General features: G+C 43.8%; 1 protein-coding gene across 1 annotated transcript in view; it reads right to left on the bottom strand.

Annotated features, from left to right (window-relative positions):
* LOC147972113 (FHA domain-containing protein FHA2-like) overlaps positions 1-18104 on the bottom strand; it is a 29668-nt gene extending 11564 nt beyond the window's left edge. The window contains exons 1-3 of the mRNA XM_087524231.1: positions 17738-18104; positions 17435-17503; positions 12279-12439 (exon numbers count right to left, since the gene is read on the bottom strand). Of these exons, the coding sequence (XP_087380357.1) occupies positions 12279-12439; positions 17435-17503; positions 17738-18104 (597 nt within the window). The remainder of the gene's footprint in view (positions 1-12278; positions 12440-17434; positions 17504-17737) is intronic.
* Positions 18105-22780: the final 4676 nt, after the last annotated feature.

Below are 22780 nucleotides of genomic sequence, written 5' to 3'. Positions count from 1 at the left end.
CGGCTAGGCGGGTGGGCATCATTAGTACCGGTTCGTGGGCAACCTTTAGTACCGGTTCATGCCACGAACCGGTACTAATGTGGCCAGTGCGGCTGTGGTCAGGCTGGCGCCCCCACGAAGACCTTTAGTACCCGTTCATGCCATGAACCGGTACTAGAGTTTCTTAGTAAGCTGATTTTTAGTCCCACCTCGCCAAGAGAGAGGCAGTATGAGTGGTTTATAAGCCGTGAGTGCACAGGCAATGACGAAGAGGCGCAATGATCACCTGCATGTTGATTAGCTTCAAGCCTTTCGGAATAACATAGATTGCACTGAGCTATGTGCAGTGCAGTCTACACTATTCCGAAAGGCTTGAAGCAAATTAACTAGCATTTCACCTCTTTTTTATTTTTAATAACTTATTTGAACTCCGGACTTCTTTTGTGTTCAGTATGCAGCATTCAAAGCGACATCATCAATTTCCAACATGTTCTGACATCATTTGTTGTTTTTCGGTCATTTACCTAATTGTTTAGAGAGCTAAATGACCGTGAAATTGAAAATCACTACAAAATGAACTCTGAAAATGTTGAAACTTGGCATGGTATCATCATTTCACCCGCATAGCATGTGCGAAAGAGTAGAGAGGGTCACGGCAAAAACTGGAAGCACTTCGTGTACAAACTGGACAAACTCTTTCGGAGTATCATGGTTTCGGACAAGAACTCATCTGTTACACGGGCACTTCAATATTTTTTAAACTTATTTGAGCTCCGGACTTCTTTTGTGTTCAGTATGCAGCATTCAAAGCGACGTCATCAATTTCCAACATGTTCTGACATCATTTGTTGTTTTTCGGTCATTTACCTAATTGTTTAGAGAGCTAAATGACCGTGAAATTGAAAATCACTACAAAATGAACTCTGAAAATGTTGAAACTTGGCATGGTATCATCATTTCACCCGCATAGCATGTGCGACAGAGTAGAGAGGGTCACAAAAAAACTACTCAGAAATAAATAGAAGAAAATAAATAAAGCAGAAAAGAATAAAACTATACAAAAAATTACTCAAAAATAAATAGAAGAAAAAATAATATAGAAAAGAAAAAACTATATAAAAAATTACTCAAAAATAAATAGAAGAAAATAAATAATGCAGAAAAGAAAAAACTATATAAAAAATTTGTTGGCGTGCTACCTAGTGGGCCTGCCAGACCTAGGGTGTGCAAATGCAGACCCAGAAGGGCCAGCAGACTCACAGGGCAGCGCGCCCTAGTTAGGCCCAGAAGCCTGCTATATAGAGAAGCTCGAAGGAGCAGTCGCGACTGGGTTTATAAACCAGTGCGGCTGCCCTTCGCTCGGCGAGGTGGGACTAAACTTTGCGCACCGCAGCGCGTCCCTTTAGTACCGGTTTGTGGCTCCAACCGGTACTAAAGGCCACCCTTTAGTACCGGTTGGAGCCACGAACCGGTACTAAAGGGGCTATTTCCCGTCCCTTGCCCTGGCAAAAATTGGCCTTTAGTACCGGTTGGTGGCTCCAACCGGTACTAAAGACCCCTCCTATATATATGGCACTTACGAAAAAATCAGTTTCATCGACCACCAGTACTTCTTCTCGATCTAACTTCTTCGCCGCGCCCGTCGCCCATCGCGCGCCGCCCCCGCCGCCCGTCGTCGCCGTCACCGCCGTCGCCCACGCCACCCGTTGTCGCCGTCGCCCCCGCCACCCGTTGTCGCCGTCACCGCCGTCGCCGCCGCCGCGCCCGTCGCCGCCGCCTCTCGCCCGCCGTGCGCCCGTCCCCGTCGTCGCCCGCCGCCGCCCGTACGCCGCCGCCCCCCGCTCGTACACACACACACATACACACACACACATTGTTTTTACTTATTTTCTATTTTCTGTTGTTTAGATTAATGTTAGATAAATTACGTAGATAATAATGTTAGAATGTTAATGTTAGATGAATTATATGGAAAAGATGTTAAATATTAATGTCAAATATATTTTACATGAATTAGAACAAGTTGAACTAGTTGAATTAGTATAACTAGATATTAATTAGGTATATATATGAGATTTGATCTAGTTGAATTAATATAACTAGTTTATTTTTAGTATGAAAATTAATAGAACAAGTTTATTTTTAGTTAGAAAATTTAGGTATATGAGATTTGATGATCTAATCAAAATATTACTATATAGAACTACCTACTTTATTTTAGTAAGAAATTAATAGAACTAGTTTATTTTTAGTAAATGCTTAGTTGAATTAATAGAACTAGTTTATTTAGTTGAATTAATACAACTAGTAAGTGTTTAATGTTTCACCTATATATGAACATATTTAGTTATATGAGATTTCATTATCTAATTAACATTTTATTATATAGAACTAGCTACCTTATTTTTAGTAAAAAATAAATAGAACTAGTTTAGTTGAATTAATTAGTTGAACTAGTTAGTTGAATTAGTTCAATTAATTAGGTATATTTTTCGTAAGTGCTTAGTTGAATTAGTTCAATTAATTAGTTGAACTAGTTGAATTAACAGAATTAGTTGAATTAATAAAACTAATAAGTGTTTAATGTTTCACCTATGAACATAGGAATGTCGTCTGACGACGAACACGATTTCATTATGTGCGAATACTGCGAAGACCAGCACGGCTTGTGCGGCAGAAATTTTCTAGTTGATGATAGACGCTTCAGCATCAAGCTGGATGAGAACTTCAAAGTGGATACAGTAAGTCACAACGACAAGTCTTTTTTCGTAATTAAGCATGACTTATGCTTCATTTGCTTCAACTTTTAATTTTAATTTTTCACTATTCTACTAGCGTATCCCATGCCATGCAAGAATTTTTGTCTTAGATAAGATAGGTTTTAGTCCTAACAAAACTATGGAGGTAAAAAGAGTTTACTTGAAGACCGAGCATGGTTATACCTTCAACATCAAATTATACAATGCAGACACGTACACCTATTTTGCAAAACTTGGCAAGCACTATGCAAGGCTTATGCATTTGAGCCTGATATGGTTATCACCTTTGATATTCGTCCGGAAGATGATACTGAAGGTAATAGAGTCATCTGGGTCGATGTGCAGACGCCTCCAGTTCTACCATTATGTGAGTTTCTCAACCATATTTATGTCTTCGATATGAGATTATTTGAACCAGTTGAATAATTAATAGATCTCAATTTATATTGACAACTTACTTCCATTCAAGCAATCATGTCCGGCGCTTGGTAGACAGGACCGTCCACTGTCCCGGGGCTGAACTAAAATGCGAGGAGACAAGTCATTATGTTTCATGGCTTGAGGATCTTGATGCCGTCAAGACAAATTTCTTTCCTGCATTTAGAAATGTTAGTACTCAAAACGTGCGACCAATAGTGTTCGTACTGAACTACGGTCACATATATTTAGGAAAGATGGTAAGATTTCTACTATTTCTCCTCAGTGCATCTTTTGCATGCATTATTTTTTAAGCTAAACTTCATTGCTACGTATGTTACTATACGATGTTCTTCAACAGGGACTCCCGATGAATGTTGTGCCTGATTGGATCGAGACTAAAGGTACCATGAATATTGTTAGCTTACGGCCAAGATATCCTACGATGCACTTTAGTGCATTCAGGATTTCTAATAGCGAGGAATGCTTAATAGTAAAAGACTGGAGCAAAATTGTGAACGATCACAGAGAAGTACTAGGGGGCAGCAATCAGAAGCGCAACCCACGATTAGGAGACAGGTTCATCTGCATGCTCCAATATGATGAATCAGCAAAGCTATACATGTTCTATGCTATTTTACCTGAGAGAGAGCAACATGAGCGATTAATTAGCTAGTTCATGCTCTTAGTACTTGTCCTCTCATGTCCGTGTTCTTCGTCCTGAACTTAATCTCAAAGAGTGATTTGCTTTTGTGGTGTTATGAACGCTTATAATATCATTACCATGTTGAACTCGATGATATCTTTGCTATGAAAACCGTTGGTGATGATATATATGATGCAAGAGTTTTTATATTAATTAATATGATGATGATGAGTTATTATATCATTTATGAAAGAAATTGCATATTAGTTTCAACTGGATGGATTCTAGCTAAGTGATCAAGTATATGCCATATCCATATTACCTCGATCACTTAAGTAGGTGATCAAGTATATATAATATGGATATGACATATACTTGATGACTTAGCTAGGATCCATGCATCCAGTCAAACTAATCACCTAATGATTTAACAACTCATTATAATGTAAAACAATCACTAAATTAAATTGAAAACACAAAATTAAAGTAAAAATAAAAGATAAAACCAAAACACACCCAAACATTTAGTACCGGTTGGTGTTACCAACCGTTACTAATGTCCTACGCGCCCACGGAGCTGGCTCGTGCCACGTGGTTGCCCTTTAGCACTGGTTCATGCTGAACCGGTACTAAAGGGGGGGCCTTTAGTGCCCACAATTTAGTGCCGGTTACCGAACCGGCACTAAAGGCCCTTACGAACCGGTGCTATTGCCCGGTTCTGCACTAGTGTTGGGAGGAGACAACTTCAACTAGTGGAGGGGGAAGGAAAAAGAGAAAGGAGATGCATTAATGGAGGTGGTGTGTTATAGCTAGGAGTAATGAAGAGAGAGAAAGGTAGGTAGAAGAGGGAGAGTAATGGGGGGAGAAGTATTGAGGAAGAAGAAGAGTGAGAGAGGGAGGATGTGGGAGGTAGGGGAAAGGGAGGAGAGGAGATGGGGAGGGGGAGGTGGAAAAAGGTGGTGGGTACTACGTCTTAGCAGTAGCGCGGGAGAAAAAGTGCGCTGCTGCTAAGAGCGTAGCAGCAACGCGCTTTCCTATCACGCGCTACTGCTAAACGGGCCAACCGTGTGGACAATTTCAAAATTAGCAGCAGCGACGTGACTAAAAAGAGCGCTACTACTATGGCATTAGCAGCAGCGCGCTTCCTGACGCCGCGCTACAGGTAAACTTAGGTCGTTGTGTACTGTCGGTGGATTTTTGTAGCAGCGTGGTTTAAACATCATGCGCTACTGCTAAATTTGCACCAGTAACGCGCTTTCCGTAACCGCGCTGCTACTAATTAGTAGCAGCGCCTCTTTTTATGCCGCGCTGCTGCTAAGATTCTGTGTATAAGGTTTTCCCTAGTAGTGTAATGTAGTTCATGTGCAAGGCATAAAGGCGGACAAACGTAAAATCCAGCTTCTTCACGTGAAACATGTCGAATATATAATCGAATCGGAGGAAGAACTTATCCGCGGGGAAGCTGTCGACGTACGACATTTGCCGCGGAATGTTAACCACGTAGAGTGGCTATCCTGGATCTTTCGAGGCGATGAGGCCTTTCTCTACCCGCAGCACATCATCATAAAGTCTCCTTAGATCGCCGAATCTGGCCCGTAGCGCTGTTGCAGGTAGGATTGGTTGACCGGGGATATGCCATTTATCTGCATCGGGGATATCTATATGGTCCTGAAGCCGAGGCTGCTGAGGCGGCTGGATCATAGAATCAGTTTTTTTTCCTTTCCTCGCTCTCTTCCTAGACTTCTTTACTACTGGAAGGTCGTCCATAATACATTGAGACGACAATTCAGGCACCGACTCATGACGCTCAAACACTGAGGAGGCGCCAGTATAGACATACTGTTCAGCGCCATCGTCGTCCTCATCCTCATCCATGGCGACGTCATCAGCGACTAATGGAGCCTCCTCCTTACCCCGTCCGCTATCACCCAACCCGACACCCAACGCTAATTGGGGAGGTGGGGTGTTGATGTTCATACCTTGCTGAGGCTGCGTGCTCGTGGGTGTGCTCCCGGCCGCCTCCATATGAAGCAGACTCTTTGGCCACAACAGGACCCACCCATTGCAACAATCACCAAGCCGCCGCGATGTCTCGTCGTCATCCCCCACTAGTATTGGAGGAGGCAAATTCTCGTGGCCCGGTTTGACACTGGCCACGGAAACCTTGAAGACGTTCGGGGGGATCGGTCGGCTGTGGAACAATGGTTCCTTCGGCTTCATTATCGTCGCCTTCCCCACGTCCACCTTCTGGTCGCCGATGGTGTACAATATGGTCCACGGGGTTTCGTTGGCCTGCAAAGAAAAGTCTACGACGTGAGACATCCGAAAGGCAACGAAAACGGGAGATTATACATTTATATTGAAGGAGGCCGGTGTGACAGATACCGTGAGGGCGTCGAGCTCAGCCAAAGACGAAGCACCACCGAGCATGTCCGGTGCGGGAGCAGGTGTGGGAGCTGGTGTGGGAGCTGGTGCGGGAGCAGGTGCTGGTGCAACGCTAGTCGAGCTGCTCCCCAAGAAGTCGGCAAGGGGAAAGTCCTCTGCATTTTTTTCTGGATTTTGCCTTGTCCAAGTGATAACACCCGTCACCAAGGAAGTAGACAAATCTGCAACCACCTGTTTTGTGGCAGCTACCGCTGTTGCGACTGTCTGAGGTGATTTCTTCTCAACCGCAATCTCAACCTTCTTGTCGATGTTTTCTTCAGTTAACCTCCGTCTTTCCTTTCTCTCCTCCGTGGTCTGACGGTAGTACTTCTTCCACGTGGCGCCGTCTCCGACATTGTGCACGCGTCCATACGACGGTCGAGTATCCACCGGTTGTCGTTTCAATATGTTCAACGCCCGATTGAATGGAGTGTCCCACTTGGGCCTCGCCAATGCCTCAGACGACGAGTCGCTTTCGGCCGCAATCCGGTGCTGCTCTCTCTGCAAAAGGCACAAGGATCGTTTACAAATATGACTAACGTGTGCAGTCGAATTGATCAGAAACTAAAATTACCAGCAGTCTCATGAACTCCGTAATGACCGGTGTTGTCTCGTAAACCTTCTTCACTGGGTCCCAACGGTGCCGGGCCCTGAGGACGTCACGCTCCTGCGGGACGGTGAAATCCGCCAAGGGGTCTGGGATGCCCAGACTCGCGGCTTCCGCGTCCTCCTTGGCCCATTTGGACCTCTTTCCGACGTAACCACGGCTTCCGAGGTGGTGGCTCCCAATGTTCCTCTCTTGGAGCCCCTTCATGTACTGAGACTTTTTGGCAGCCTCGGCCTCGCAAGCCTCCTTGAATATTTGAAACTGCTCTTCCGTGATTGTCGGATTATCCTTTACAATCTCGGAGTAGGGTTCCTTCTTGTCGATGATCTTTGCTTTCACTCGATTTTTCCAGGCGGCCAACGCATTGCTAAACTTGGTCATGGCGTGTTTATTTATCTTCTTCATTGCCGGGTCCTCATCTGGATCTTCATAATCCTTCTCATTCCGGCCCGGGAACAAGAATATCTAGTGAAACTTCTTTAGGAGGGAGCTCCTCATATTTTATATCTTCGGTAGCTTCTCATTGTTGATGGTGGCGGTTCCGTACGATGCAGCCTATTTGATTGCCGTAGCATCGACGCGCTTCCTCGGGCGCCTTTGGCTCAAAATTGCCGTCGTCCACCTCCGTGACCACCAGTCTAGTAGTCTTGAGTTTGTTAGGAAGTTGTTGCCTCTTTGCTTTCGGTTCTACACCGGCTCCGCTCCCCGAGGCAGCGCCGGTCTCAGTCTCAGCGCCGGTCTCGATGCCGGTCTGAGTCTCAGCGCCGGTCTCAGTCTCAGCACCGGTCTGCGTGTCGGTCTCAGTCCCCGATGCCATCGGTTGATCGTCGGCAAGGATAAAAAATTCATCTGCCGCAATCACCAGAACCTTGTCCTTCATCGTTGCTAGCCATGTTTCCTATGATTAAATCTAGTAAATTAATTCTAGATCTAATAAAATGAATAATGACATACAAAAGGCCTATGTATTGCAGGAACGTTGACTCCTTCCTGGTGCGGCAAATCCCAGGTACTCGATATGTCCTAGTTTGTAGCACAAGTCATGCCGAAACTCACGGAAAATTTCGGCATGACCTTTGCTAAAAAGTGGACAAATCGAGAACCTGAAATTTGCCAGAACAGAAATGAATCAACATTCCGGCAAAACATAGACCACTCAGCTTCATTCCCTGGAAACAACAAAAGGCCACTTGGGCATAACCGAAACATGGGCAAACACAATTGAGGAATTTGCATATATCCTGACCACTTCAAATTTGCATGTCCTAGCGTTTGACACTTCAAGAAAATCTACACAAATCACATGCTCTCTCAAACTCAATTCAAAAACCAAATATAGATTATATTTAGTTAACTACTGAACTAAACTTTACTCTAAACTAAACCCTACTGCCCTAATTAACATCTAGTTAAACAAACTCAATTCAAAAACTAAACCCTACTGAACTAATTAACATCTACAATATCTACTACTTAACATCGTCTATTATTACCCTAACTAAAAAACATCAACATTATCTACTACTTAACATTAACATCTATTAACTAAAAAGGATGGGTTGGGGGGCTTACAGAGATGGGAGAGACGGTGGCGGGGAGGTGCTTGGCGACGGAGGTAGGGGCGGGGTGGGCGGGCTCAGGATCGGGACGCGGCGGTCTTGGCGGGCTCGGGGGCGGTGAGGTCGAGGGCGGCGGCGGTGAGGTCTAGGGGAGGCGACGGTGAGGTCGAAGGAGGCCCGAGAGGCGGCGGCGGTGAGGCTGGGCGGCCTCGGGCGGCGGCCGTGAGGATGAGCGCGGCGTCGACGCCGGCAGGAGACGACGGCGAAGTGGGGGCGACGGCGAAGTGTGGGAGACGGCGGCGAAGTGGGGCGAGGGATCGATTTGGGGGAGAAGTGGTGGCCGGGGGGAAACTGTTTTTGGTTAAGTCAAAAGTAACGGTAGCGCGTTATAGAAAACGCGCTATATCTAAGTTAGCTATAGCGCGTTTCAGAGAGCGCGCTAGTGCTACGTCTTCATCATTTTTTCCCTTTTTCATTCATTTTTCTTTACATTTTATATTTTTCCTTTCTCCTTTTTCTATTTCTTTCATTTTCATTTACTTCTCTATTTGTTTTTCATTTCATTTTCTTTTCGTTAGCAGTAGCGGTTTACACATAAATGCGCTGCTATAAGTTTATTAGCGGTAGCGCGGTTTTTGGAAGATCGCTACTACTATATGTAGCCCATCGGCTAAGTGATTAGAATTTTAGTAGTAGCGAGTTTTCAGTGAGACGCGCTACTGATATATGTCCACCTGCAGCGCGCTTATTTTGCACGCGCTACTGATATCTAGCAGTAGCGTGCTCTTTTAACAAGCGCTACTGCTAAAGTTCTGTGTATAAAGTTTTCCCTAGTAGTGGTCGTATCCACTTTTCCAAACACTTTTGCTCTTATTTTGGACTCTAGTTTGCACAATTTGAATGGAACTAACTCGGACTGACGCTGTTTTCAGCAGAACTACCATGGCAATGTTTTTGTGTAGAAATAAAAGTTCTCAGAATGTGACGTAACTTTGCGGAGATTTTGTATGGAATAATTAAAAAAATACTGGAACGAAGATCCACCGGAGGGGGGCCATCCATTGCTCACAAGGCAATAGGGCGCGCCTACTCCCTTGGCGGCCGTCTACCTAATTCCAACTCCCGTTCTTTATTTTTTACGATACGCAGCTGCTGTCACCTCCCGTTCTTCATCAAGAGGGATGTTCTGAAGTCCGTCCGGGCTCTAGAGAGGGGGATCCATCATCGTCATAATCAACCTTTCTTCATCAACAATTCCATGATGCTCACCACCGGAAGTGAGAAATTTCTTCGTAGACTTGCTGGACGGTGATGGAGTTGGTTGAGATTTGTCATGTAATCGAGTCAATTTGTTAGAGCTTGGTCCCTAGTATCCACTATGCTCTGATGTTAATGTTGCTATGACTTTGCTATGCTTAATACTTGTCACTAGGGCCCGTGCGTCGTGATTTCAGATCTGAACCTATTATGTTTTCATGAATATAAGTGAGTTTTGGATCCTATTTTGCAAGTTATATGCATCTATTATGTGTTATGATCCGCAGACCCCAAGGTGACAATATTTGGGATTCACTCCGGTGATGACCGTAGTATGAGGAGTTCATGTATTCATTCAGTGTTAATGTTTTTTTTTCCGGTTCTCTATTGAAAGGAGGCCTTAATATCCCTTAGATTTCCTTATGGACCCCCTGGTACCGGAGTGTAGGACAAAAGTTGTTATGAAAGTTCTTACTATAAGCATGTATGGCTACATAAATACATGCCTACATTGAATTGATGAATTGGATCTATTGTGTATCGCTCTAGGTTGTGACTGTTACATGATGAATGCAATCCAACACAAATATCCATCGCCAATCAAATGCATATGCTTTTCTCATATTGATCTTTGTTAAGTTACTGTTGCTACTACTGCTGCTCTTACAATCACTACAAAACTGGTATTATTACTGTTCCTGTTACTATTGCTACTGTTACCACTGCCATCAAACTACCAAACTACTGTGGTACTAAACACTTTGCTACAGATGTTTAGTTCTTCAGGTGTGGTTGAATTAACAACTCAAATGTTAAAACTCATAAATATTCTTTGGCTCCCCTTGTGTCGAATCAAAAAAATTGGGTGAAATACTATCCTCGAAGATTGTCACAATCCCCTATAGTTGTGGGTTATCGAGACCTTTTTTGGCGCCGTTGCCAGGGAGCATAGTTCTATTATTGAGTCACTTGGGAATTATATCTGGTTGTCACTGTGAAGAATCTAAAAGACGCTAAAACCAAGATTGTACCCTCTAAGACGAGGGGAGGTAAGAAACTGACATCTAGCTATGTACTTGATTCACCTTCTGTTTTAGGTAGGTTTGCGACACCGCCACCTGTTATTCGTTCTGATATGTCGCAAGTAATTGATGATACTACTTTTGTTATAAATGAAACTTGTGATGATTCTAATACTTAATTTGCTTGATAAAAGTGTGCCACTAGGTGGATTTCTTCATGAACACTGTGCAAAAGCTAAAGAACTTGAGAATGGTGAAACTGATGAAAATTATGATTCACCTATTATGCCTAGCTCTCCTACTAGATTTGAAATGCCTAAAGTACCTAAGGGTTATGTTATGGATGGGGAGATTGCCAGAGAATTTCTTGCTTGTAATGAGAGAGATGATCTTAAGAAATTGCTAAGTAAGCTGAAAGAAAAATGCTATGATAGAGAGAATGAAATACGATCCTAAGTTTGCTACTTCTCCTATCTTTGTTACTGATATAAGGATTATGAATTCTCTGTTGATCCCGAATTAATTACTTTAGTCGAATCCAATCCTTTTCATGGTTATGAATCTGAAACTGTTGTGACACACGTTACTAAATTCAGTGATATTGCCACCCTATTTGCTCACGAGGAAATATTCCCTATTACTATATTCTTAAGTTGTTTCCTTTCTTATTAAAGGGTGGTGCTAAATAATGGTTTAAAATTTTACTCCTAGTTGTGTGCGTAGTCCGAAGGATATGATATATTACTTCTCTGAAAATAACCGGCAAACAATGAGGTCATGAGGTAAAATGCAACTTGTACCATGTTGACGGGATCCTACAACGCAAGCAAGTATTGAATTTACTAATTAGTTTATGGTAAAATAATTGATATTCGATAATAGCATGTAGAGGGTTGTAGACTTCGGTCCACAAACATTCAAAAAGGTTGCGAGCTATGTTAGATCCGCGAGTTAAATTTTACAAAATTAATGCACACTACCATAAAAGAGAAATCAAGTAATCAACACATTCCAGAAGGTTGACGATGATGAACGGTGGAACACCGTGGAAGTGAGTTCGGAGTGGGTTGTCCACAATTCTATGTGCATGAGGCAATAATGCTAAGGGTTTATAATATTTTAAAATAACTGCAAGCTCAAGGTTTATTGACGGATATTTTCCTCTAAAAAAGAAAGAAGGCTACTGAAGGGTCATGTGATTCTTAACAACATCACATATTCATTTTACCACCAAAGTCGCCTTGACAAACATAGTTCCTTAGTGAACCGAATTTTGGATACAAACTAACACAAATGTAACATGACACTTTTTTAGTCTTTCCATCATATAACATGTTAAGTTTCCCTGTTGATATGAACAAATCACACATTCAGATGGAAATGTTGTTATTTTTATTCAATGATGCTAATTAAGGAATCACTATATAAATCAAAAGCATGTCTTTTAATTTAAAAATTCAAGTATACTAATTGAAATCAAAAACTAATACCAATTGTACAACCCAAAAACTATGCTTCGCCGTACTAGCTAGTGTTAATCAAGGCGGTTAGAGTTAATTTTTAGAATGCCAGAAATTGAAAAAAAATGAATAATCTTGCATAACAAACCTCTGCATTAAGTTGTTCCACAGGCATCCATTGTCTACCACTAGCATTACACTGGTTTGATACCATGGTTGCAACACATGAGATAAGATCGTTCTCTTCTTCTAGAAGGAGTCGCAGATTGTCTTCATCCTTGTCCGCCATTCTAGTTTCTATTTTTTTGGCTGAAAAAATAATGTAATCTAGTTAGGGTACGTAGTTGTGAGTAATACTGAGTTCTAAGCTTCTTAGTGGCATAATGTTGTTGCTGACAACCAATTATAGAGGAAAAACCATTGACATTGTATTTAGTTTAGGAACTTTTCTCAGTACAGCCACAATTTCCAGACATACGATTCCACATATGTTAGTACACTTCTTTCTTTGTGGGAATGTTGGTATACTTCTGATGCAATATTTATTGCAAAAAGGGTGAATTCCACATTTATGATTGCGGGTATATTAGAAGTTCATGATAGGAACTATCTCTACTTCAGAGTAGCCAAATAGTTGCAACTCACACAAATCAGATTAGGAGAAAGGAGTGATAGTATTAGTACCAGGCAATATGTTGTCTATTTTATGTTAGTTTATCAGAAAGGAATAAATACATGAGAGAAATGGATCTTGCATAAGTATCGGAAAATGGTGAAACGTACCATGTTCAACCTTGATAGGCCCACTATAGGTGTTCGGTTCAGCAGAAGACATGTTGATTGGCACCATAAACAATTCTTGAGTTCCAGTGCCAACAATAATTTCATTGCGACAATTGGCCCCATCACGAGAAGCAGAAAAATCAGAATGGGCAAGGTGCTTGCTAGATGAAGACATGGTTTGTGATGAAGTATGACTGTGCTGAGGAGAAGCTGTGGCAGAACCAATATGGTAGGAATGATCCTGAAACTTAAACGAGTATCAAGTGCCCTCAACCGCAAAGGATGCAAAAATGGAGTGAGCTGGTAGGAGAGAGTAGACTTGTGTGTGCCCAATTTGAATGGCATCCCGGGACTTCGGTTTCATGGGGCCATCACCTGGGCGATGAAGGACCCTCGGAACATAGCATCAGCGTTGGGCTAGAACCTCAAGGGCAAAGGAATGGTGTTGAAAATCATAGAAGATGCATCCTTGGCGGCCGAATACATCCTTGTCTTCGGCAAGGGCGGTGAGATCTAAGTCTACCTTTTCTTTCTAGGTACTTGCGTCCCACGGTTATTACATAAGATTGCATGTCGTAATTAAAGTCTTTGCCTTAAAGCTTTGCAAATCGTACATCCAATAGATCACCACGAGCAGATCCCATACCAGCATTCAGAGTTCAAGTCCTAGGCTTGACATTGTTGTTCGTATTTTTCTGGATTTATTTTAGGCCTTCTGGTGACATGTGTTCAGTGAGAGTAGACGTTACCGTCGACTACGAATGCTTCTGTTATGACTTCGTCAATCTCATGATGATGTGCCGGCTTAGTCTCTTAGAGATGCTCATATGAGTAGGATGTGTATGTGCATGTGTTGATATGATTGAGTGTATGCGCGTATGTATGAACGTTTGGGTCTAAACTGTTTAAAAAAAAGCCTCGAAGCCTCCTCCCATTGCGTCATAACATAGTGATCCGTAGCGTGCAATAGCCCAGGGAAACCAATTCATAACGGAAAGAAAAGTTCCAGCCAGTTGCAATCCGTCCACACACAGAGAGCAGAGCTGTCATCTTCAAGGCTTCCTCATCAGGCCATCTACCGATTCCACGAGGATTGACGGCCAAGGCCTTTCTTGCGACGTCACGCACGTTACATTTTCTGAAACTACTCTGCACACGACAATGCGATCATGATTTTTGGACGACGCCTTTCTTAAATAGTGCTGATTTGTAAATGATGCGATCCAACAGATGCTTTTGTCCATCATGCAGCGATCGTGCATGCAGAAAGTTATTGTATCTGTAGCACTGGTCTACATTTCCAGCCTCGACCGTGTTTCCTCGCTCTTTCGATCTCTATCTCCAATCTCCATACATAACCCCTAGCCCGCTGCAATGCCAACCACCTACCACCAAACCCTAGAGCTCGAATTGGTGGATGCGGAGCATTCGGATCGGTTGGGTGGTATCTGCCCCGACAGACGAGGGGTGGAGCAGATGGAAGAGGCGGTGAAGCTGCTCGTGGAGAACTTGGTGAAGCCCGTGCTACCGCAGGGCCTGGAGCGGTGCTCCATGGCGCCCGAGAAGCAGAGCACCGCCGCGTGGTGTGCCCGTTGGATTACATGCATAGCTAGGCCGCCCGGTGGGTTTTCACTTCCGCTTGGGAAAGGTGCGTGGTGTGCCAATGTGGGAGGGGGGTGGGGGGTGGGGGAGCATAGAACATGTCAGATTTTATCATTACTGCCTATAATTGTTTATATCCATGTATGTTGTTTCCCCTTTTTTAGATGACAAGGTGTTGCCGCTATCAGATATAAACTGTCAGTTTTATTAATTTTCATCCTAGAGCGTCAAGAGATAAGTATATAGTCTTTGTGTCTACAGAGACATGTCTCTACAGTTTACTTGCTTGGATTTAGATGATTATTAGTGTTACCAACCAGAAATTTTATGCCAATAAATATACTGACAAAAACCAGGAGGAAGGGTGTGGATCAGAGTGGTACCGGTACACACACAGAAATGCTCGTAGGTAGTGTGTCGTCATTGGTAGCGGGCGTACGGAGGAATCATCCTTGTGATCTCTCTCTACCACTGTGCCGCCGCAGGAGAGTTGAGTAGAGGGTGGCTTCCTCTCCGGAGATAGGAGGAATAAGCCAGGCGAGGCGGTTTTTTTTTTGATGGGCAAGGTGATGGGCTTAATAAACAGTGAACTGGTTGAGTTGGAGCGGCCTGCCTAGATGCACATATTGGAGGCCCAATAGGCAAGCGCAATGGAGCACACAACCACACGCGCACCGTTGAGTAGAACACTCTATGCAATGGGAATGACGGTGACGGCGGCGGCGTGGTCTCCCTTGGCGGTGGCGAAAATGCGCCACGTCAGAGGATGGCAGGCTTAGTGACATTGTTGCGGCGCATCATGGCATCCGGTACCACCCGAGGCTAGCTTGCTTTGTCGGATTGCAGCCTTTGCTAGGTCATGCTTACATTACCCCCCTGTTAATTTACCATTGCAATTGTATTAGTCTAGTTTCCTGTCGTATTCATGAAATGCTTGTCACATTTTGTTTGTGTATATCCGCAAAAGAGAACATTTTGTTTGTGTATATTCCATTTTTTTACTTCTCTGCTTACATATATATAGCATACAACTGATTAGCTGCTAACTCGGCACGCCAACTTGTGGTTTTGCAGATTCACACGGCTATCATTCTGTACAATTACTACCACAGGCAAAACAAGTCAGGGAAGCATGCGAGCTCATCTATTTTTGACAGAGTGGCAATGCAGGCTTGTGAGATCACTTGAGGACTCGATGCGAGCAAAGATTCTCCAGACATGGCTTTGTGGTCAATATCGAAAGTTGCCGTGCTTCTTCTCGATCCAACAAGAAAAAGGTGTTTGATGGAGTGTAGTGCTAACACTGAGGGCGTCTGGTCAATCATAGAGAAGGAAATTGATACAGAAGCTGGTAATTAAGCTTTGGTGGACCATATATGTTTCAGAAACTAGCATTTGCAGAGGTGGAGCATAGAACAGGTCAGATTTTATCATTACTGCCCTTTATTGTCTATATCCATGTCTGTTGTTTCCCTTTTTTAGATGACAAGGTGTTGCCTCTATCGGATATTAATCTGTCAGTTTTATTAATTTTCATCCTAGAGCATGAATAGATAAGTATACAGTCTTTGTGTCTACAGAGACATGTGTCTATAGTTTCCTCACTTGGATTAGATGATTATTAGTGTTGCCAACCAGAATTTTTATGCCCTTAAATATACTTACCAAAACCAGGAGAAGAACGTGGATCAGAGTTTTGTGGTAATTTTGTAAATAAGAGTTACTGTTGCCAATTGTCCTAAATTAGAACTGCTAAAGAATCCAAATTAATGAGTTTGCATTGTACATTTGCTTTATAGAAAGCAAGAACAAGTGCATGGTCCCGAATGTACACAAAATGTTGCTCTCACCTGTCTTGGTTGTGTATAAGTGTGCTGCTAGTCACTGAAAAAACTTGGGACAACATAGTGGTTAATTCCCCTTTTACATGAGCTGTTTGTTTGCTAGATAACTATTTATTTGGTTCTACAAATATAATAGTGTGAATAGTGTAATTTATGAACTTGATTTTGTTACGTGCATTTTCTGTTTGATCCACCAATGCATCATTTGCTGCTCATTATGGTGAATTTATGGTTTTAATAGGTACCAAGGGCTCAAACCCGCGTCTTCTCGACGAAAAGTTGGCATACTCATAGAGTAAAGAAAGGACAACTACCAAGTTGTTCATTCTGGAGTATGAGCAAACTATGAAAGGCAACCTTGTGGAAATGTGTCTAGAAGAGTTGATTAGCAGGTTTGATTTTACCTACTAGATAGTTTAATGATTTTAGGTTACATTCCTGTTGATCAATCACTGCTTAGCTTATAAAATAAGACTATTGTATGTTACATCTTGACATAAAATGATGCCCTTTAGAATTTGTGGCTCTTGCTTAATAGGACCTATATTAGATAATATGCCGGTATAAGTTGCTTTGCTAAAACTCTTACCTTTTTTCCCTCTGATGGTACTGCATTCCATGCATATGTGATGTTACTTTGCTCGTGATAAAAATAATAATGTTTTTTTAGTAGTTCACTGTCACTTATTTGGTTATTCCTTAGTATATTGTAGTTCACTGTCACTTATTTACTTGTGTACTTGTCTCAACACAGCCACAATTTCTAGCAATATGATTCCACATATGTTAGTATACCTCTGATGCAATATATATCTCAAAAAGTGTGAATTGCACATTTACGATTGCGGGTATATTATTAGTTCATGACTGGAACTATCTCTACTTCAGCAGCCAAATAGTTGTAACTCACAAATCTTATTTTTTTGCGGGGGTAACTCACAAATCAGTCTAGGAGAAAGTAGTGATAGTATTAGTACAGGTAATATGTTGTTTATTTTATGTTGGTATATCACAAAGCAAACAATACGGGAGAGAAATGGATATAGCATATAAGTACGTAACAATGATAACGTACCATGTTCAATGTTGATAGGCCCGGTCTTCAGTTCAGCAGAAGACATCTTGATTGGCACCGTAAACAGTCCTTGAGTTGCAGTGCCAACATTATTTCCATTGCCACAATTGGCGCCGCCATAACCATTGTTACGAGAAGCAGAAAAATCAGAATGGGCAGGGTGCTTGCCGGATGAAGACATGGGTCGTGATGGAATATGAGTTTGCCGAGGAGAAGCTGTGGCGGAACCAATATGAATGGATTGGCCATGAAAATTAGACGAGTGTGGAGTTTCCTCACCAGCAAAGGATGCAAAGATGGGGCGAGCTGGTAGGAGAAAGTAGAATTGTGTTTGTCCAATCTGAATGAGATCCTGGGACTTCAGTTTAACGGGATCATCACCTGGGCGGTGAAGGACCCTCTGAACATAGCATCCATGTTGGCCCAGAACCTCAAGGGCAAACGAGCGGTGTTGAAAATCATAGAAGATGCGTGCATGGCGGCGGGAAACATCCCTATCTCCGCCAACGGCGCTGAGATCTAAGTCTACATTTCCTTTCTTGGAATTGCGTCCCACGATGATTTCATAAGATTGCATGATGTATTGGAAGTCTTCACCTTGAAGCTTTGCAAATCCTGCATCCAGTTGATCACCACGAGCAGATCCCATACCAGCATTCATGCCTGACATGTCTAGTATTCCTGGTAGTATAAGAATTCAAAGTGTCACTAATTTTCAGTTTCTTCTATAAAGTAAATGAAGGAGAGCTGGAAAAAATGCATTGAAGCCAGAACAATAGAGATATGATGTGACAGGACAAAATGCGAAACACATTTATTAATTGCAATATAAAGAGAATGGTTCAAATGGCAAATATCTGGTAGGCAATATAATCGGTCCTATATTGCATATTTCGTATCAGGTCCATGCCACAAAAGATAATAAACACTCTGGATTAAAGATTGCACATAACACAATACTGGGAGATGATGCCAGGCGATATTCTCAATCAGTCTAGCAATCTTTGGAAAGAACATAATTTCATTTGTTTGTATATTTTATCAGTTCCATTATTGAAGTATAGAAGATGTATCGATATAATTTGGCCAGTACAGTATATATTAGACAGTCCTAATACAATCGGACCCCATGTTGGCGTGTTAGATGTTTGAAGGTAGACTACTTTTTGGCAACAACGAGCATGTGCATTTCTCGCTTAAATGGAAAATTATAAATGCATTAAAATGCCTTTGCAAGCCGGGTCATCTCCCCTACGCCATGAAAAAAAGATTAGAATTGCTAATTATTATGATGATAAAGCTTTAAATAAAATTTGTCATGAGTTGGCCCAAGTATCGTCAATGCTAAAGTTGCTTCTATGCAATCTGCTATGAATGGTTACTAATAACTCAAGCATCCATTGTTTTTCTGGGTATTAAGATGTGTATGCATCTGGTCTATATGTAACACAAGGAACCGCTAGAAATATTAAGCACAGGATCTAAAACTCCAATCACACTGTCTTGCTTGAAGAGAATTCTCATCAGCCATGATCTGTGCAGATACATCATGATGTATGCCGATATATACATCCCAACATAGGAAAAAAGTATCATTTCTCTTGGATCTAGCAAAGCACATCAAGCAAAAGCGACAAAAATAATAATTACAAGTCCTAAAACTCCAATCAGACTGTATTGCTACAAGGGAATTCTTATGAGACCCATACATGACATATGCAGATGCATATATTTTAACACAGGAAATGGAACCATTTCTATTAGATCTGGCTACCAAAGCAAACGAAGTAACACATCAAGCAATTACTAGAAGAATTAATCACGAGACCTATAACTCTAGTCATACCGAAGTGCTACAGAGGAACTCCTATGACCCACGATCTATGCAGAATTGCAGATAGATGCACTTCAAGTCTTCAGTACAGGAAAAAAGTCCTTCTATATCAAGAAAATTCATGAAGAGATCTATCTAGAAAAGGGGTGAAAAGAAGTGATGCAAAATAGCTGGGAAAAGAACCACCGGGAAATTACCTCACCGAGCAAGTGAAGCAGCCGTGCTCGGGTTGACGAGGAAGAAGGCTGATCGCCGGCCGAGATGAGCAGAGGACGCCGGCGAGGGAGGTGGGATGAGGAAGAGAGTGGATCTGTCTCGAAACCTAGCAGCCGCAATTCCCATCTCGCGTCCGCAGCCGCAACCCTTTTTAAACCCGATTTCTATCGCCCGCGGCGAACCCTAGCGCCAGGAATTAGACGCTCGTAATAACTATCCTAATTAGGAGATGGGTCAATTCTATACGCGATCGCCAGACCTCTGTTTCCATCTCAATCTGGGTTCGCAGCGCGCGAAGAGTGTTCGTGTTCGTGGAGGAGCGCGCCCGCGAAGGGGAAATTTCGAAGGTGTGGAACGTGAGAGGTTGCTACGTGGGCCGGTCGTGTCAGTGAGAATGGTTGATGTAAAAATTCAGAGAAGCTGTCTGAATTAGTGCACTGGTTAGTCGCAACAACAAAAATCAAAAGAATCAATGCAGACGTAAAACGCTAAGAACCAAAAAAAATTCGTCTAGGCCTGCTCCTCGACCTGTTCTGATGGAAGGGATGGGAGAGACCGGCGGCTTCCCCTCCCTGTCTCGCCGGGTGCTCTTAGGCGGGCTGAGGACCTACGCCGAGAAACCAAGTTGTGTTAGAAGCTCGTTCAGCAGGACCTCCCGGCTCAGGTCAATCGAATGACTCGCGTGGCAGCGAGGGTGGCGATGCCTAACACTAGGACTACTTGGTTGGGGCTTGTGAGCAGCGATGCGGTTCCCGGGTTGACATGATGGGTCTCGTGCGGACCATGCATGGGGGTCGTGGCTCTCTGGCCTCCCGGGTAGATCTCGGGGACGTGCGCGCCGCTCAGAGTGAGGCCTCATATTGGCGGAGGGGCAATGCTACCCCCCCCCCCCCCACCCCCACCCGTACACTACTCCCCTCCTTGCACTTGTCCGACATCCTGGGGCCGTTGGCGCTTCTCGAGAAGAAGAAAGTATAACAAGAAGAAATCAGGTGGTGATGGTCGGCGGGGTGGTCTGTCGGGGTTGGCGTTGATTGACAGCGCGCCCAATGTGGGTGACCCGGGTCTGGCGGTTCCGTTCACTCCCACATATCGAGAAGAGACTCGTGGGAAGTTGCAGGTAGAGCAAATGTGCTTCGGCGGCAGCAAAGTGAGCCACTTCCGCTCCGAGTGTCAGGTGCCTCCTCGCTGCCACACGGTCCATGAATTTCTCAGGATGGATGAGGGGGGTTCTACTACGTAGACATGGCCGGGGAGGTGATGTCCATCTCGGAGCACCTGCCAATTATCTTTGCGGTTCCTGACCAGGAGCCGCCCTCGGTTGAGGAGGTCACCGCCAACATCATCAAGGCAGAGTTGAGCGACTACATCTCAGAAACCTTCGTTTGGAAGGTCCGCGAGATCTCCAACGATCTTTGCAGTGGCCTTTTCCACCATGGAGCTCCTCCTCATGTACACTCGCATGTGCTAGCATGGCGAGCCGATGATGCTCCCCTTTCACCATATCATGGCCACCGTCAAGGAATCCTGCCTCGATTATGAGGCGGCCTCCTCATTATCTTTGGCTTGGTTATATATCTATGGGATGCCAGAGGAGGCCAAGCAGGACCACATCATCAAGCCAGTCTCTGAGGCTATAGGCAAGTTGATGGTGATTGATGAGGGTTGGTTTCCAGGGTGGGTCCAGTGCGCATTCAGGTCTTATGCCCAGATCCATCCAGGCTCGACAGACACATGCTTCCATGGTTCTTCTTTGTCACGGTGGGGCGGGAGGTTGTGCTTGAGTTGGACTCAGAGGGCCCGGTGATGGAGTCAAATCTAGCAGATTTTGGGTAGGGAGTCTCGAGATAGTACCCTTGGCACGATGGTAACAGATGACACATGGATTTACCTAGTTTCGAGCTCTCTCTCGAAGAGATAGTACCCTATGTCCCGCTTTGATTGTATTGATATCGATAGGGTACAAAGTACAAGTCGATCTACCTCGAGACCATGTGTGTATGAGAGTTATCGTCTACGATCCTCATCCCTCGGCTTATATAGATACCAGAGGTGCCTAGGGTTTACATAGGTCGGTTACATCTAAGGGTAATCTTAACAATGACAACCTCTAAGTCTTGGAGTATTCGTCAAGTCTTCAGAACCTTCAATCTTCGCACTCCTGGCCCGATGAATATGGCCCACTGGTTGATAATCTTGGGGGTCCTTGGCCCAGCCCATGTGGTCGGGAGCCACGTGGCAAGCATCCCCTAGTCCAGGACACATTAGTCGTAGCCCTTGAATCGGTCTTCAAGTTGAGGATGCTCCTTGGTCATCCGAGTTGTTCCTCGTCTTTAGTCATTGGTCTTGCAAGCTGGTTCAATTAGCCACCCATCTATTTCTATGAAATGGTCAAGCCTTGCCTGATAAGTTTTATACCTCAGGTATCCTAAGAGTCCTCTAAGATATCAAGAAACCCCTTAACATGAGTCCTTATTGTTTTTGAGGAGATTCTGAGAACCAAGGATCTCAGCTAGTGCGCCATTGCCTTAAGGTTGAAGCAATTTCCTTATAAGGACCGGATGACAACCTGACCCCACCCTGACAATTTTAAACATCTCTACTTATCTGGGCGTGTTGTCATGTAAAGGATCTTCGTGGCATGTGCGCGTGACTCAGGGCCCCACCATCGAGACGTCCAATTGGACAAGTCGTAATGTGCCCCGAAACACGTAAAGTGACACTATTAACCATCCCCTCGATCCCCGCGCATATTCATCGCACGACGCCCTGTGGAATACATGGATTTACCGCTATAGGAATCTAGCATCCAATCACGCCAGGACAAGGAATCGTCGTAAAAAGCCACAGCTGCAGGGCATAGAGATTTCACATCCCCACTGCCTACCCTGTTGTGGTTCCACACACACTCATCCTCCTTTGTCTGTCTTGAGTGATTAACCCAATTCGTCACCGCACGAGATAGGCTACCATCACGGCTTCCACCACTGCTTCGTCCTCGTGCCCCACCAGCCTCCTCGAGGGAGACCGTAAAAGTTGCGCCATGGCCCAAGGTCAACTCGGCCAGCTCGCCACATTGGGATAATTGCCTGAGTCGAAGATCGCGTCTGCCCGCGCTGGATTGGTCGCTGTTGGCAACAATTTCCTTCAAGATCCACACAACCTGCCTCTGCATAACTAGGATGCACACAACCAACACAACACACACAAACAAAAACTCATGTTGACAAAGAGCAAAGTCATACAAGACCGAAGTTATGCCTTGGCGGAGGGAGAAAAAACTTGGAGCAATGAAA

This window comes from Triticum urartu, chromosome 5A, assembly GCF_056163025.1.
Source record: "Triticum urartu cultivar PI428250 chromosome 5A, HENAU_Tu73, whole genome shotgun sequence".
Lineage (NCBI taxonomy): Eukaryota > Viridiplantae > Streptophyta > Magnoliopsida > Poales > Poaceae > Triticum > Triticum urartu.
This window is presented reverse-complemented; position numbering and strand designations above follow the sequence as displayed.